Here is a 16298-nt window from a genome sequence, read left to right as displayed (position 1 = left end):
GTGCATTTCATATATCATCACTTGCTCAAGGGATGGGAGGGGGGGGGGTTCATCCCAGGTTAAAAAAGAGCCTCTTGGCTACGCGTATGTTCTCAGTAATTAGGAAAGGTGCCAAAGTTTGGATTTAATATGGCCCAGGGTGACTGTGCAAGAGCTTGTTAGGGAAGTCTTTAGTCCAGACCCTGAGGAGCATGTCAAGCATGGCTGTGTCAAAGGGCTCATCAGTCATTAGCGGAGGGCTCGGCGCCGCAGCGGGGTCTACGTTAGGCACAAAAGACGGGCTACTACATCATCTGGCCTCAGCCTCAGATGGCAAATCATTCAAACGTATGTCCTCGGAGGAAGAGTTCAAGAGCGTCCGCCAGTTGAACTGGACCTCAGAGCAGGAAACGATTGCCGCGAAGCCAAACTATCAGCGCGGAGGTCTTCCGACGACGTTTCAGAATTTAGAATGCGTGGGGGTGAAATCGGGTCGTCAGAAAAAAAAAACTTGTATCAGTGTAAGCCCACTTGAAAATACCCCAGCTCTGCAGTAACAACTGGAAAAGTGCAATTGTTTCTCCAACAGTTGTCGTCTGTTTATATTTGCGCCCTCTCGTGGACACATCTTGAAGGATTTTGCGATTCAGTTCATCGGGATTATCGTCATTAAGCTAGTGTAGAGTTTGTCGCTAAAAGATGGTCGTTTTAACTAGCGACAATTTTGAAACGTTCGACTTTATTGGTTCAAAAGCAAAGGCTGATGCAAAGAGTGGAAGAGATTCCAAAATCCTCACAAAAATAAAGCCTAGGCTATAAATAAACACAAGCTTGACAATGTGCAAAGCCAATCACGCATAGTCTAACAGATACCCTCAGAGCGCTAATGACAAGAAAGACACCTTTGCCGCATGTCTAAAAGGACCTCTCTCCATGTTTGCTTAAGTCATGGTAATTGTAAGGAGGACAATGCGAAAATGCCAACATTTCAACAGCATGCCGCACACGGCCGTTGTCCCGTTTTTTTTGTTTTTTTTTGTGCATCCCACCAGCTGCGGATGGCTGTGAGTATTTAATTGGATAGGAGGCACACTGAGCTGAGATGAGAAGCTTAGTGGCCAGGGTTAGCAACTCGCACTCAAAAGATGTTCAACTTAATTCCCACAGCGACCTGGCTAGTCATCATTCTAAGCTATCCTTTGGTCCTAATAAGTTCATTAGCTCAGCATTGGGTCAAAAGACCACAATGTGATTTCTTGGGCGGCATATTAACAATTGCACTTAATGATGGCTTCATGACATCTGGTGAGGTTCTGCTGCAACCGCAAAGTCATGCATTGATTTTAAAGGGACAATAGGATATTTGTATATTTACAATATTTGAATCTGTGTGGGAAAACATCAAATGTAAAATGACAGATTGGGCAAAATTGGGAGGTTCTATTACGGTTCTAAAAATAGATCTTTGGTTGGCAAAAATATGAAGGCTCTATTTTGGGAGGTATTGCAGAATCCTGGTTTGTGGAGAGGGTCATTTTTCTTCTGCTTTGTTTATTTTCCGTTGAAGGATCTCTGGTAGTACTTTGCGTCGGGATGCATCTGTAGTCCTCAGCTGCAGTGCCATTCCAGCAGGGTGCAAGCTAACCAACCCAACTTATCGAAGCTATATACGGCCTTTATTGCAAAAGCACAAAATAATATGAATGTATCAAAGAAGCAACGGAGCTGCAGTCCAAAGCGTAGACGATTCATCTTTAGTGGTAACTAAAGTCAGTGGGGCGAGACGCTGTCTGCCAATTCCACGTGTGGGACTGTAAATAAGACAAATGTTCCTTCCCATTGTACTTCATCTTTTTGACTTTGTCTGCGTCCGGACTTGATGGGAGTCAGAGGAGAAATGAGGGAAATATGTACAGAAAATGGCATGAGTGTGTTTCCTCTTTCATAGTTCGGAATTTGATTAGCAGCCTATTGCCTGGGAGAGGAGGATTTCAGGAAGTATTTATATTTATAGATCAAGATATCGTATTATTTGGATGGATGGATGGATGGATGGATGGATGGATGGATGGATGGATGGATGGATGGATGGATGGATGGATGGATGGATGGATGGATGGATGGATGGATGGATGGATGGATGGATGGATGGATGGATGGATGGATGGATGGATGGATGGATGGATGGGGTCACATTCTGATTGTTTGAAAAAGTTTTATTAATATTGAATTAAATTAATATTAATATATTACATTAAAGATAATAGTTTTATTATTAAACTTTTATTAATAATAAAACTAAATTAATATTAATATAATATTAAATTAAAAATAGTATTAATATAAAATTTTAATCCGTCATTTCACAACTTTTGCCTTGTGTGGATTTTGCATGTTTTCCCCCCCAGCCTTGCATTGATTTTCTGTCAAGCTTCCTCCAACATTCCCCAAACATTCTAGCTTCATTGAAAGCTCTTAAGTTGTACATCATTGTGAATTGGAGCGCAAATAATCGTTTCTTTGGTTGTTTTTGCTATTGATTAGCGGCCAGCCCCTTGGGTACCCTGCTTCGGGTCTGCGGGATGCAGTATAGAAAATAAACGGATGTTTACTTTAAGTGATTCCTCGACTACACTTTAATGACGGTAACGACGTTGGATATATAGAATAACGCCGGTTTATTGGCCACCATAGGAAAGACTAAAACATTAATGCTTCTGTGTATTGTACTGCTGTCAAAGACATTTCCTACACCCCCCTAATTTGTTCCAACCCCCTTGGCATCCGCCATTGGAGTGGTCATCAATGGGGTGATACTCGCGCCTGTAAAATGATGATGGTGAGATTAAGTTGTCACATCTCTTTCTCTCAATCACTAGCTCGCACTTGCTCCGCTGCCGGTCGCTGAATAGAGACACATTAAGCTTTTAGTGCATGTTTTACTTTTGGCTGTAAAATTCTATGCCGTGCTTTTAGTGTTTTCAATGGCAGCAGTTTTCAAGGCGCTGCACAAAACGCTTATGAAACTGTTGATGAAAGACCTGTCAGATTGATCGCTCTGGCTTTGAATCGTGCGAGACACCAAGGTGGTATTTGAAATGAACGGAGATAGAAGAACATATTACATTTTTGTATATTCATTTGGACTATCATATAAGCTGTGACGAACACCATACTGCACACCAGTTTGTTTCTTTCCATAAACATTTGCGTGCAGCATCACCGCTAAATGCCGCTTCACCGTGTTTACTTTGAACTCTGCTGCACTGATTGACCCAAATCCGCAGAGCCCTCCTGGGTTTATATTCAATTAGCATTTCCTTAATGTATTCATGACCCAAATCATTCAGTGATTCATAGACCAGTGGCGGAATCTTAAAATCGATTCTTCAACTGACTGGAGACCAGTGTAAAGTCATTAGAACAAAAGTAATTTGTTCCGACCTCTTTTTTCAGCTCGGTTAATTGAAGACTCCAAATTGTTCACAGATGTGAGTTTATTATTATTATTATTATTATGATGATGATTATTGTCGTTGTTATTATTGTTAGTGTTATTGTTGTTATTTTTTTATTATTATTATTATCATTACGCTCATTATATTCCCTGAAGATAAATTCAACTGTCATTCTGCGGTATATTTGTGTTGCACAAGATCACACACTTACACGCATGTAAAGGATGCGAGCTGGATGAGATCTTGCTTAATTGCATCTCTCACACAACTGGTTGCCATGGTTCTTGGCTGGCAACCAGTCCAAGATGCACTCCAGCTCCAGCTCCAGCTCACCTATGACCCTAATGAAGCTAAGCACCCTTTTCTACACGGATGCACAGATTTGTAAATATTCATTCATATTGAGCCCTCAGTTGCTGGAACCAACAAAATGTTTTGGGGAATTACATAATACCTCAATTGATTTTGAATCGGGATTAAACAACATGAACTGCTGGTGATCTCAATGGTCAATGCAAAAAAATTAAACAAGTCCTTCTCAATTGCATGCAACATGTCATATGTTCTTTTTTTAGGCTTGCTCTTATGCACATTCCTTTTTTTTTTAAATTAATTAGGCAGTCGGAGGAGTTGCCGTGCTACATGTCACGCGCATGCAAACTAGCACACGCTGGTGTCCGGCAACATCAAATCAAACGGTGCTCAAAAAAGAACACTCATTTATTTAGGTTAAAAAAAATCTAAAAAAAACATAGCAAATACTGGCACTGAATAGAAATTTGCATTCATTAATTAATATTTTGTGAAGTCATTATGTTAATTGACAACATATCAACTTGGCATAATTGGCAATTAAATGTATTTAGCCAAACATCAAATAGAGTGTAAGTAACGGGAATGCGATTGCTTCACACCCAGCTTGTGGTTGAAAAGATGAGGCACTGATGAATGAACATATAACGACTTCATTCCAATTGATTGTGATGCCTGTAACGCTGCCCTAAAATGTTTTTCATTCGACAAATAATCTGTGCATTAATGTGTGCATAGCGAAAACCACCCTGCAGTCTCCGAGCAGACAAGTTGCTTCAATTATGTCGAAAGAATATGAAGATGAAAGGGATGCTTTCTTGTTTAAATTCTAAAAGAGCGGCAATGGCAGAATGTGTCGACAACATGGAAATTTTTGCAGTGTTTTGGAGGCGGTAAACAACAATTTGCTCATCCGTTTGTCAGTCGGCTACCCCCAATGGCTCCTCGGTGTAATGAGAAAGTGACATGATAAAGAATGCAGCTCTGGAAAGAAAAAAAGTCGAGAGCTCTGCAAACACTTTTGTTTTATGCCAACAAGTCGTACAACAGTAAAGTCATATTTGGCCGAGCAATTATATGCTGTATGTTTGTGGGGGAAAACAAAAAGAGATTTTATAAAAGAACATGAGCAATGAATTTGTAGTTATCGCTGTATGTGGTACATTTCATGTTTTGAAATCACTGCAAGCAGACTTAAATGTACATAACAGGCGCCGCAGGTTTCTTCTTTGTACCTCAGCTAGGATATAAAATTAAAACGACAATCATGCTGTTAAAGTCTTGCTTTCAAATTGGATATTTTTATCATCATAATCCAAAGATTAATAACAAACTCACTTGATTTCAACTTTTGCGCCACTGACTTCATTATGTTTATGATTCAAGGTTTTCCGCACTGGTTCATTAAAATAAAAATTGAGTGGCTCCTTTCTTAATGATGTTATCATTTTTATATTCAAATAGCAAATTCGATTCCATGTTTATGTATGCAAAGGTGGCAGAACACGGTGGCGATTAACATATTAAAATGTACAACTTTAAAGACAAAGTTGTAATTCTTTTTGATGTTTCATTTGAATGTAAACTTCCACTAGAAATGCCGATAAACAACTCAAAGTAGAAGAATTTTTCTCTATCTGCCAAATTGCTGCTTGATGTTATGCAAACACACAGTACTCTCATCTCAAATTTCTGCTCTTAAGTCAAAGCAAATTCATTTGAATAAGTATTCAGGGGCAAATTGGAGAGCTGCCTGTTGCCCATCCCTGCTTTTAATTATTACTATGCATTAGGCGATTGGAAATTGTAATTCTATTTCTCACGAATTTCCATGATTTGTCTTTTACCCCTGTGAAAAAGGAATCTCACTATTCTTGGACCATTTGCAAGTGTTGTAATACTGTTCAAATACTCACACAGGCGAGTAAGCGATGACACCCAGACAAGATCACTACTTCAGTTCTTTTTGTGATATTTGTATGCCATGAGGTTTTTGTAATGTAAAACGAGGCTCCTCGGCTGGTTCCAAGGTTGGCAACAGTAAACGAAGCGCGATATAGAGCAGTAGATTGGGAGTGAACACATTGCAGAACACAGCCAAGGTCTCAACAAGGATGCGTTTGTCAGTCCACACATCTAGTAAAGGGTCAGTTGCAATCATTCCGGGTTTGTGATGAAGTCATCCGTCGGCATGTTGCGGCTAATGCAGATGAAGTCATTGAGGGCGACTAGTGTTCTTGTTGGTGAGACAAACCCCGCAGCGTCGAGTGACTCATTTGCCTCATTGTCTGAATGCATGTGAAAATAAGTGGTGACAATAGAGGAGAAGGACAGGTCTAAGTAGAGCAGATTTAAGTTCTACCTGAGGCATTACTTTAAAAGGCTTCCCTTGAAAAGTCTTGCAGAATAAAATAAAACACACATTTGAGGCAAACAGAGTTGTACAGGTTATTTCGTGCAATTTTATGATAGAACTACAGAAGGTAAAACAATAAATAATTATAATTGGCCACTGACTCATCCAGGGCGCAGCCCAACTCTCGCTCCAAATCAGCTCGGGCGGGTATCGGCTTACGAGTAAGGTTAAGCACCACCCAAAATCAATGGATGGATGGTTAAAACATCAACACCTCACGGCATTTATCAACCTGATTCTGAAGAACAATATCGAAGGAATAATTACCCGTGGATTTCTTACAGGCCCCCAATCAATTACTGTGCGAGCTCAGAAATGATAAATAATGAGCTAAACTGGCAGCGTAACACATCCCTGTGAGCAAATCCGATATTTCACCTTGGGGAGAATGAAGGAAAACAGCTGAATCAAAAATGGCTGGGTTAATGACTCCCCTGTTACATCTTAATCAACAAAGTACGCTGTAGAATTTGCTTTGTTTTCAACTGGCGGGGCTGGAAATCGCCAGGCAATTATCGTACATTTGGCTGCCATTGGCATATTGAAACTTCTGCTTTGATGATTATCATCAGGGGAGATGATATGACACCTTTGTACACTTTGATTTTTCATTCAGAAATGAATAATAAATCCCCGCTGTACCTAAATAAGGAGTCAATGAAAATGTGCTCCATATAGAAGTCAAAATATAGGTAATTAATTGCTTGAAAACAGTTTGACAATGCAAATTTTGAATATTTCAAGTTAAATACAACTGAATGGAATTTACAAATCTACTGAACTCGGTAAAAAAAAAAAGTTGAAGCCGCTGAAACATTCAATGATTAAGATTTGGGTTATACGCCAAATTGCACAACTTCAAGGGACGATGGACTCTGTATCTTCCCTTTCATTGCCCCTAATTCCCAAATAATCAATGCCCACATTCCTATAGCTCTTCCAATCATCTTTCTTCCTTCATTTTACCATGTAAACATTCAATGCGAGACCAAGTGATGCACCGCTGATTCCAAGCTAAGGGGATTATGCAAAAAGCGTGCCTTTGTGGTACATCCCTACAAAGCGGGAAACAAGCAAGGAGAAAATATGCTGTCTTTAGTGTTTCGAGATTGCTTTTGGCGAAAAACAACAGGGGCATAAAACTAAAAGAACATCATCTGCTGATGTTTTGACAGACGGGGATGAAAGCGAACCACTGGATGTGTGCATCGGTAGCTTGTGGGCCCGCACTGGGCAGACAGCGGTCAACCTATAGAACAGCAATGTCAACACATGCGGCTTTGTCTGAAAGCAAGATCTACATTGATTAGTGGCACCGCCACGATAATAACCGCTAAATTAAATCATTAGCTCTATGGCGCCTGTTGAGCCCAAGCTGTTTAATTAGTAAAGAGGAAATCAAACTGAAAATAGAATCAATACAATGTGGGCTTGCTCTCTTGTTTACCTTACGTCCCACATGACACAGCAGCAAACGATAAAACGGCTGACCTCACAAAACCCTTTAAGCCCACACTTTCGTCCGATAGGAATTGCATGGGAATTCAAAAGGAGCCAATCAGAAGCGTGGCTGGAACCACTAGCTCGGTAACTGTAACAAACGCACGGTGCTGAATTAATGAAAAAAATAAAACCCAACATTAACCCTTAACCCTCAAACATTATGCGATTAACATTTAATTAAGTGATGCATTTGCATACCACTAGAGGGAGCCCTTGCACAACAAAATATGCGTAGGAACTATAAATATGTTAAACATTTCTATCAGGGGTTAGTAAGCACCCAAGGCCAGTTACCTGAGGAGATGGAGGCCAAGCGGAATGCATCCTGGTGTCTGCCGGGTGCGACAGGTTCATATGGGGATGAGTCGTCCATATCTCCGTCTGAAAGGACAGATGGGAAACTTTGAAGCACCTCACTAAAGCCACTTATAATCCTTTATAAATCTTCATAGAAGGACATTTCTCTTTGATTTCACACAGATTCAGCAATTCTGAACAAAAGGTTATTGCATGAAATACACACGTTACTGTTGAATACTATATTATATAAATTCACGGTCATATAACTTTTTTTGGACCTTGTGGTTTAATGTTGGTGTGCAACATAAGTGGCAGCACATCTTTGCTTAAATTCAAAGAATCTAATTAGCACAGCGAAGCGCCTCCTGTGTCGTATGTGTGGTTCTTAATCCCCGCATTTACATTCACAACCATTCGGTGTGCGTGAGTACCTGTCACCCACCAGCGAGCAATGGTTTTGCATTGGAATACTGATAGAACTATTAAAGCAGTGCAAATTAACCAACAAATGGTTGAGGTGATGTGGAACCACCTGCATATTGTCACAAAACCAAGCTGAGGGCGAACCTGCTGTCTATCCGTCACTCAGGAGGCGCCCTGTTTAGCTTAGGGGCTAGCCGACTGCCAGCGTCTGTCTTTGCGACACATCAAAAATTTAATTATCGATTTGTTGAGTCACATCTTATGCCAGTCGCCCCAATTAATCAAAACAATCATACTCGGATTAATCACTTATAATGATATAATTATTATAACTAGTTGCAACTGTGTTTGTTTTAATTTTGCAAAGACATAGTGAGTTGGAAAATAGCTGGCTCAATGTAATTTGATAACTTTCTCTTCTGTAGTTTGGAGACTAAAAGCTATGCTGCCTGCACAATCAGAGAAGCAATCAGTTGATAGAAAACATTTGAATTTAATTTTTCAGCATTTTACTTTTGTGTGTCTCCTTTGAAAATACCTAATCAACAAATCAGTAAACAGAATTGAAGGCATCAACCATGTGTTGCTATTTTCACAAAAAACGGGTTGTAAAATCCGAATCCAACCGTTAGTAAAGGCTGATGAAAAGCAAATGAAAAGACTGGCCTGCTTTAAAAGACATTTTTCAAACGGGTTTCCAGAGGGGAAAGAAAACAAATCTTTGGCATGTGTACATCTGTAAAGTCATTGCTTTATGTGAGGCTCTCTGCCCCCTTTCCATCAATATTGACAATCATAACAAGATAGAGAAGCTCTCATGGAGCCAGTGGCAGCTGAGCACAGTGTGCCAACACGAAGCGTGCACGGGTGTGCGCGCGTGAGCGTAAAGGGGAAGAAATGGAACTGAAAATGTAATCCCCTAATCCTCAAAGTTTGGAGTCTATGCACTTTTCTTGTTTTTTGCCTTTTTTGTTTGTAGCTTGTTGATCAAATTATACATCTGAGCGTTTTTGGAAGCTTTCTGCCTTGCTGCCTGCCAGCCTGCTTGTGGAAAACATGGCGACAGCCCACAGTATGTTTAATTACACTTGCATTCTCAAGTTGTGCTACTTCAGAAGCTCTTCAGGAGTTTCACAACAGGCACTCGCGCGGCAACAACGTTTACCATTATTTCATGTCAAGAGTCTCAGCAATGGACGCAGCTATTGTACGTTCCATAAAAGCATAAATGATGCTGTGTGTGCGCCGCAATCTGCTTCTTGTATTACATCCAGAACACGCTGTACTGCTCTTAACAACTTGGAACAAAGGCCTTATGTCTTATATCGCTAATACTCGCTCATGCTGAAATTGAAGGTCATCACCAGAGGTCGCGTAAAACTGTACTTAAGTACTACATTGATTTTTCCATACTTCAAATCATTTAGTGTCTTTGAAAACTTTACTTCGCTATGAGGTTGCTCAGACTTACGTGTGGGGTCATGTAACTGCCAAGCTCCCTTTGATTGAGTCAAAGATTACATTGCTTTGGCGAAGCAAAAAATGTTTTTAATTTTTACAAAAATTCTTCTGAAAATGCTGAAAAAAAAGATTGGGTTCCCCACGGAGTACATGTGGAAATGTCAGAAAAAACATTCCTGGAAAAACTGGAAAATTAATATATTGAGTCTGGCACTTGGGGTCCATGCATATTTCAGAAGGGGGGGGAGTGCCCCTACCGTCCATCCTTCTAGCTCCGCCACTGAAGTCATGGGAAAGGTCTTGCTGACATACCAAAACAAATAGATCACACAAGCACTAACTAGTGAGTGGTGCTTATCTCACTAATGATGTATTAGTAGTATTTCTCCTTAATCACTCAAGGAAACATAAAAAGTTGCATTAAAATTACCCTGACAAGAACAATATATCCAAGAATTTACTGAATGTAGCAATGTAGCAAATAGCTAGTTACAACCTTCCCCTGCTCCCCTTTGTGACTTACAAAGTGCAATTACTCATCCATTGCAGTAGGTGGCAGCAGTGGTCTCATTGTTGAGTGCTTTTTGCACTTAGCATGGGCACACACCGCAGAGAGCAGGAGAAAAAAATTGTTTGGAGTGATGCTACTCACTTAATTTTGCAATCATCTCCAAGCGTTAGCCACATATTTATTTCACTTGAAAAGCTTTTTCAAGTAACCCAAAACTATGTCAATTTTTGACGAATTACAGCATCTTTGCTGACAGGATTCTTATTAAAGGAAAAATGCGGTTTGATCACATTAAGCCCAACACAGTCCTTCAGAAACGGATTCCAAAACTCTACCAAGTCTACCATGTGTGCTAAAATGAGTCACTTGCGCTCAAATATCACTGCTCTTTGACCCACAGCCAATCATGCGTCATCATCATCAAGTAATAGAAGTCTTCCCAGCTGTTTTGTGATATGATGTTTTTAGCCGTGGGGTGACAATTTATTGCTGTAATTAAGCCGCCATTTGCCTTCATTTTCTCTGCCAGCGCGGAGCATGACAGACCATCAGGCCTGTGCGGAAGCGCGACATCACTCATCCTCGTGCATGCATTATCAATGAAGCTCAACTCCCGAGGTGATGGAGATTGTCCTTTTGATTTTCCCTGGCATTCTTGGCAACCTCCTAATGGCTGCGAGCAAAGTCAATTTTAATAACTGTCATTCACAGCTCTCTTATTTTGCTCCCGTTTGATTGATTTTGCATTCTCTGTTTTTCTGCAGGCTAATGTTGGAGGGGGGGGAGGCGGGGGAGTCACAACATTGGCCAATCTTAAAAATGACACTAGTGTTCAACTACAGCATAATGAAAACCGCCCCGTGTGATACAAAAAGACTCGCTGCTGGTGGCGCACGCTTAGAGAAAACAACAACAAGAAAAAAGTTTGCTGTCAGAGCTCCCAAAAGCTTGCGAAATGAGCTGTCAGCGTCAAATTGCTTTTGAAGAAGCGCCGCTGCAATACGCCACCTTCATCACATTAGCGCGAGGTGCAAACATGGAGTCAAACTAGTGGCGCACGTGCATCTTTCTTTGAATTCCACTTCCCTCCTCCGAATTCCGTTTACAGCGCTGCTTTTGAAGTGATATTGACATTTTAAACTCAATTTCAAACCCGACAAATAGAATATTGGATTATCCCGTGATAATATTTCAAGTCACATATCCGAATGCGGCGATGTGGCCCCCCCCTCCCCACCCACCTCACATTTCCTTGGGCGACGTATAATGGTAATGCGAATAGTTACACACTCACTTAGCTGATACCACCATTTTTATTTATACCCGGCGCTTGGTGATTGAAAACTGTTTTCCTTCTGAAACCTTAAGTTAAGACACCAAACAAAACGGAGAAATCCTTTCAGTGCACCGCCGCGGGTCAAACAGATCATTAAAAAAACGCCGCTGCAGCCTCATCATATCAGCCTCCCAATTTACATTTTATAGCAAAACTAAATTTGGCTTGTTATAAAAACCAAAAGGGCTTAAATGTTGCTATCAAGCACTTCAATATTTCATGTAAAACATGATTAGCGCTTCTTTATGGCTGCGTCGCTTAGCCGCGGGTAAAGCAGCCAAATAATTAATGCGTCTGAAAAAAGTATTTACAAAATAATTTAACCCCTCCGTGCAGAGAGGGGAGGGCCTCCGCTGACAACAAGCGGCAATTTCAATTAACGATGCTGAGTGAGTGGCTGCAGCTTGCCGCCAAAACACACACACACACACACACACACACACACACAGAGCCGTGCTGTGATGATAGCCTGCGGGTCTGGAAGTTGACTTGCGAACTGCACATTCATTTAGCGCTGCTGCGAGAGCACTGAGTCTTAATACTCCCTTCATGACGGCATTCACAGTGCGGGATGGCCTGTCACTCAATTCCCCCCCTCCAGCCACTTCACCTTTAGGGGGGAGGCGGACGAGGGGGGGAGTTTATATTACCCTCCTCGCATTTAGAAACGAGAGCGGAAAAGTTGGCATGACGAGAAAGAAACGCTGTGAAAGAATGTATTGATTGTGTCCAAAAAGCTATCGGCAGGTTCTTTCTTATGATGATGAAGTAGCTAGCTGTGTCGGCCACGGGGTGTATGCGGGGGGGGCTTGAGCTGCAGGTGGGAGGGAGGACGTATTCAGCATGCAAGAGGCCGCTTCCCTTCCTGATCCGCCTGACATGAGGGGCAGCCTGGAAAAATGTTCTCCTTATGACAGTGGATGGCCAAGGTAATGGCCGGTGACTGCTACCATTGCTCATAGTAATGAAGGTTTCACCCAGGAATACTATGTACCTTTGTACCCCCTTGCTCCACCGCCCGGCCCCCTCCTCATCCTTCTCCTTGCTTTCTTCTGCGTTCTCCTCCCTCATTATATTTGCCGGCGCCTCTTGGCATCCCGGTGAGCTGGCGGCAGCCGCGTGTGATGCGAACGTGATATCGCACGTCATAAGCAACTTGTGATATTAACGTGATGTAATGACCTACTCGGAGGGTGACTTTGCACTGTTGACATTTAAGAAAAAAGCAAAAAATAAAACCGAGAAGCCAACATGACTTTTGTGTGTCCGCACAGTCCGAGTGCAAAACAAATACGAAAACATCAATGCGAATTCATATTAGAAAATCAAAGTGTCGCAGCTAGTTTTTGTTTGTGAAGTTCCGTCACCGGCGCCTGGATGCTAATTTGCTTTTGAACAATTTCCAGCTAAATTGTCATGTAGATGATTGGGGTTGGTGGATGTGGGCGGTGGTTAGTGTGTGTGTTCTCTCACTGCAGAGGAAGCTGGCTCAGCTAATTAAAGCACTCTGAAAGGTCCTCATGAAAGCTTTTTCACGGCTAAGCCGAGGAAATAATGCATGTCGGAGGTGTGCGAGGGATCGTTTGAATGTTCTATTCTGCTGCACTGACGCAAGGCCACATGCACACCAGGCCCCGGGCACTAATGAAAGAGAACCATGGCCGACTCTCTATAGGTGCTTGAGTCTATGTATCACTTTTTTATTTTAATAATGACTTCTGTCGTACATTCCGAGCAAGAACCACTCATTATTTTTTGATGACTATTGTACCGATGTGTTTCGTTTGCAGCCATTTCCTGTTGGAACACATTAATTGGTTGCCATTAGCACCTCCTGCGTCCATGCACACATTCGAACCCCTGTCGTTATTTTAAGCTTCAAAATGTCAGTGAACTGTGAAATAGAAAGTTCACCGTTGATGTACGAATAGTCAGTACTCATCAAAAAGTATCCGGCATGTTTTAGAGAGCGTACTTTAATGTACTGTGCAGCGCTTGCTCATTTACTAGTGGATAGCGTGTTTGGCATTATTGGCTAGTTATTATGTCCTTTCATCTTATTAGCAAGTCACGATTATAAAACGTTTTATTCGCAAGTGCCTTCTTATTTACTGACTGTATGCTGTTGGTTTATGATCTTGTTTGAGAGTCTGGTTCTTGCGTGTTATTACTAGCGGACGTTATGGGCGCATCTTGCAACTTTAGGGCTTTTTGAGAGCCTCATCGTTTGTTTTAATAAGTGCAGGTTATTATCTTAGAAAGATTGCTCAACTTTTTTACAGTTAGCCGTGGCCAACGTATATCACACAGCTACCATCGCAGTTTAAAGGCCGAGCGTGGGAAATATTTCACGTCCAATATAATTCACAATGTTGGGGGAAACAAAGAGATGCTGATAATTAGAAGTTGTGCTCTTTTTTTTTTTATGTGTGTCCCTTTATAGGTTGAGGAAGCATGTTTGTTCAACTTGAGTTGAAATGAAAATGATATCATTGTAAAAATGGCTATAATAATATAATATGATATTTAAATGGATGCACATCATCTTACGTAGTGAACAAAGCAAACGCTGCAGTCTTGAAACTTTCCCGACGCGCGTCTGGCATTGAATATATTCTCTCAAACAAGGGTTCAGTGTATTTTGCTTATGTAAGCCAATTGATGGATCCCACTGCAAGGTGTCAAGCCTTGACTTTATGAGCAAGACCACTCAAAAGGTGCCAAAGCAAGTTTTGTTTGACAACGTGAAATGATGATGGTGGCGCTTTCTCCTGTCACGCTCCAATCGAGTCTTAAGGTTATCTGAAGGTCATTTCCAATACAGAAGGAGCTGTGGAAAATTGTAGCCTTTGAGGATGCAGACGTTATCAAGGTCATTTACATTATCTGTCTAGCTGTGAACTGATCTGTAAGATGCTTTCAAGTTTTGCGGTCCTTTAGATGGTAAAGTCGCTTTGTTCTTGAGAATAAAGATGTTCATGATGAGGTTACTTGCTTGTTTGAAATCTCATCTTTTGGGCTGTGAGAACAAATCAGCCGTGCTGTGAATTAGATCCCGTCTTTAACGCCACTTGCCACTCAAAGCTTTCAGTTTCAACTGTCTTTTTGTTTTAAAGAGTGCATAGGTTCACGATAGACTTTTTTTATATCTTTTCTTAAAAAAATACAGAAGCTACATTATGCCCTTGGAGCATCCTCTCGTCTATTTTCTCTTGCATATTCTGTTTCATTCACGGGTGACCTGAAGCCAAGCTGACTTTTGACCACTTTGCAAGGTCGGGGGTAGAATAGATAGAAATAATAATAATAATAATGATGATAATGGAAAAAAATGTCATCAACAATCTTCCATCTTATTTCTTATCAATCACTGTAAAATCCTCGAGTGATTTTGTGAGAGTATATTTTAAACAAGTGTCCAAATAAGAGTGTTGTAGTACACGCATTGTTAATAAAAGCATAATCGAGCGCATGCCGGATGGTGATTAAATTAAAACTGAGCTCGGTTTGTGCTGAAGCTTCCTCTCTAAGGGCGACAGCACCAAAAAAAAAACGGGCCACTGCTGAAGAGCAGACTCGGAAATAGAACGCATCCTCTGCAAAGGACACGCCGAGACAGCCGGACGACTTGTGTGCTGCATTCAAATAACAAAAATATATTGGAAGAACGAAACCACGGAGCAAAGCGGACATCGTCAAGTAGATGCCCGGGGAGCTTCTGCCTCATCCCCTTTGCCTTGAACTCATGACGGGGACCTTCTCGCGCCATCAGCGTGATGAAGTGAAGCTGGTGCTGTGAGCCGTCGAGCCGGGGCAATCACTTCACGGATCGGCGGGCAAAAGTCCACAATCCTCAAAGACATGCCCGCCATTAGCCTGCGTGTTACAACAGCTGAGTGCATGGTGTTCCTTCCGTGGCAACGCCGCCACTGTTGACTCTCCACCAGTGGGGAACCGAGTCATCTGTAGGCCAAACCTCCTTCAGACTCATCGATAGAACACGTTTGCTGACGGCGGTCCAAGTGAGGGAACTTTTTCACCCTCTAAAAGTGTTTTGGTGTTAAAATCCAGAGTTACAACAAGAGTGCTGTTTTATGTGGCGCCTAAGTGGACGCATAAGGGCCATCGGGCTATACAAGCGTAACCTAATTACATGGTAATATGGAACACTTTAGGTGAAAAACAATAAGTCTACCATAACAGGACCTCCTAATGTAATCCCATTATGCCTCCATTACCTTGGAGAGGATGGAGCGAGCAGGAAAAGCATGTATTTTTTATCCCGGGGCTCAAAGCATCTCCTTAAGAGGACACCAGGGTAGAGAGCAGGGTGTGGTGGTGTACATCTACCGAGCTTTTAAAAGTCTTCTAGCATCCAACGTATGGTGTGGTATGCAGTTCAGTTGTATTTAACTTTGCATTTAATTCTGGAAGTCGTTCAATTGCCTTGTTTTGAACCAGCAAATTGTCCAATCGGTCCAATGTAAACTAAAAATGCCCATCCAGCGTAACATACTGAAAATATGTATGTAAAGGGACGAGAATGGGCTCCACTCAACAAAAGCATTCCAAGGACTATCCGCATTACAGAAGGAGGCA

The 16298-nt window shown here is 41.5% G+C and overlaps 1 protein-coding gene and 1 long non-coding RNA gene across 2 annotated transcripts in view; one reads left to right on the top strand and one right to left on the bottom strand.

Annotated features, from left to right (window-relative positions):
• Window positions 1-16298, top strand: part of LOC148397350 (uncharacterized) — an 80779-nt gene that overhangs the window by 47817 nt on the left and 16664 nt on the right. The gene's annotated exons all lie outside the window — the stretch shown is intronic.
• LOC148397352 (GDNF family receptor alpha-2-like) overlaps window positions 1-16298 on the bottom strand; it is a 44698-nt gene that overhangs the window by 26192 nt on the left and 2208 nt on the right. The window contains exon 3 of the mRNA XM_088377454.1: window positions 7963-8049. Coding sequence (XP_088233580.1) covers window positions 7963-8049 — 87 coding nt within the window. The remainder of the gene's footprint in view (window positions 1-7962; window positions 8050-16298) is intronic.

Source organism: Syngnathus floridae, chromosome 5, assembly GCF_059516105.1.
Source record: "Syngnathus floridae isolate MCC-2025c chromosome 5, RoL_Sflo_1.0, whole genome shotgun sequence".
In the NCBI taxonomy this organism is placed as follows: domain Eukaryota; kingdom Metazoa; phylum Chordata; class Actinopteri; order Syngnathiformes; family Syngnathidae; genus Syngnathus; species Syngnathus floridae.
This window is presented reverse-complemented; position numbering and strand designations above follow the sequence as displayed.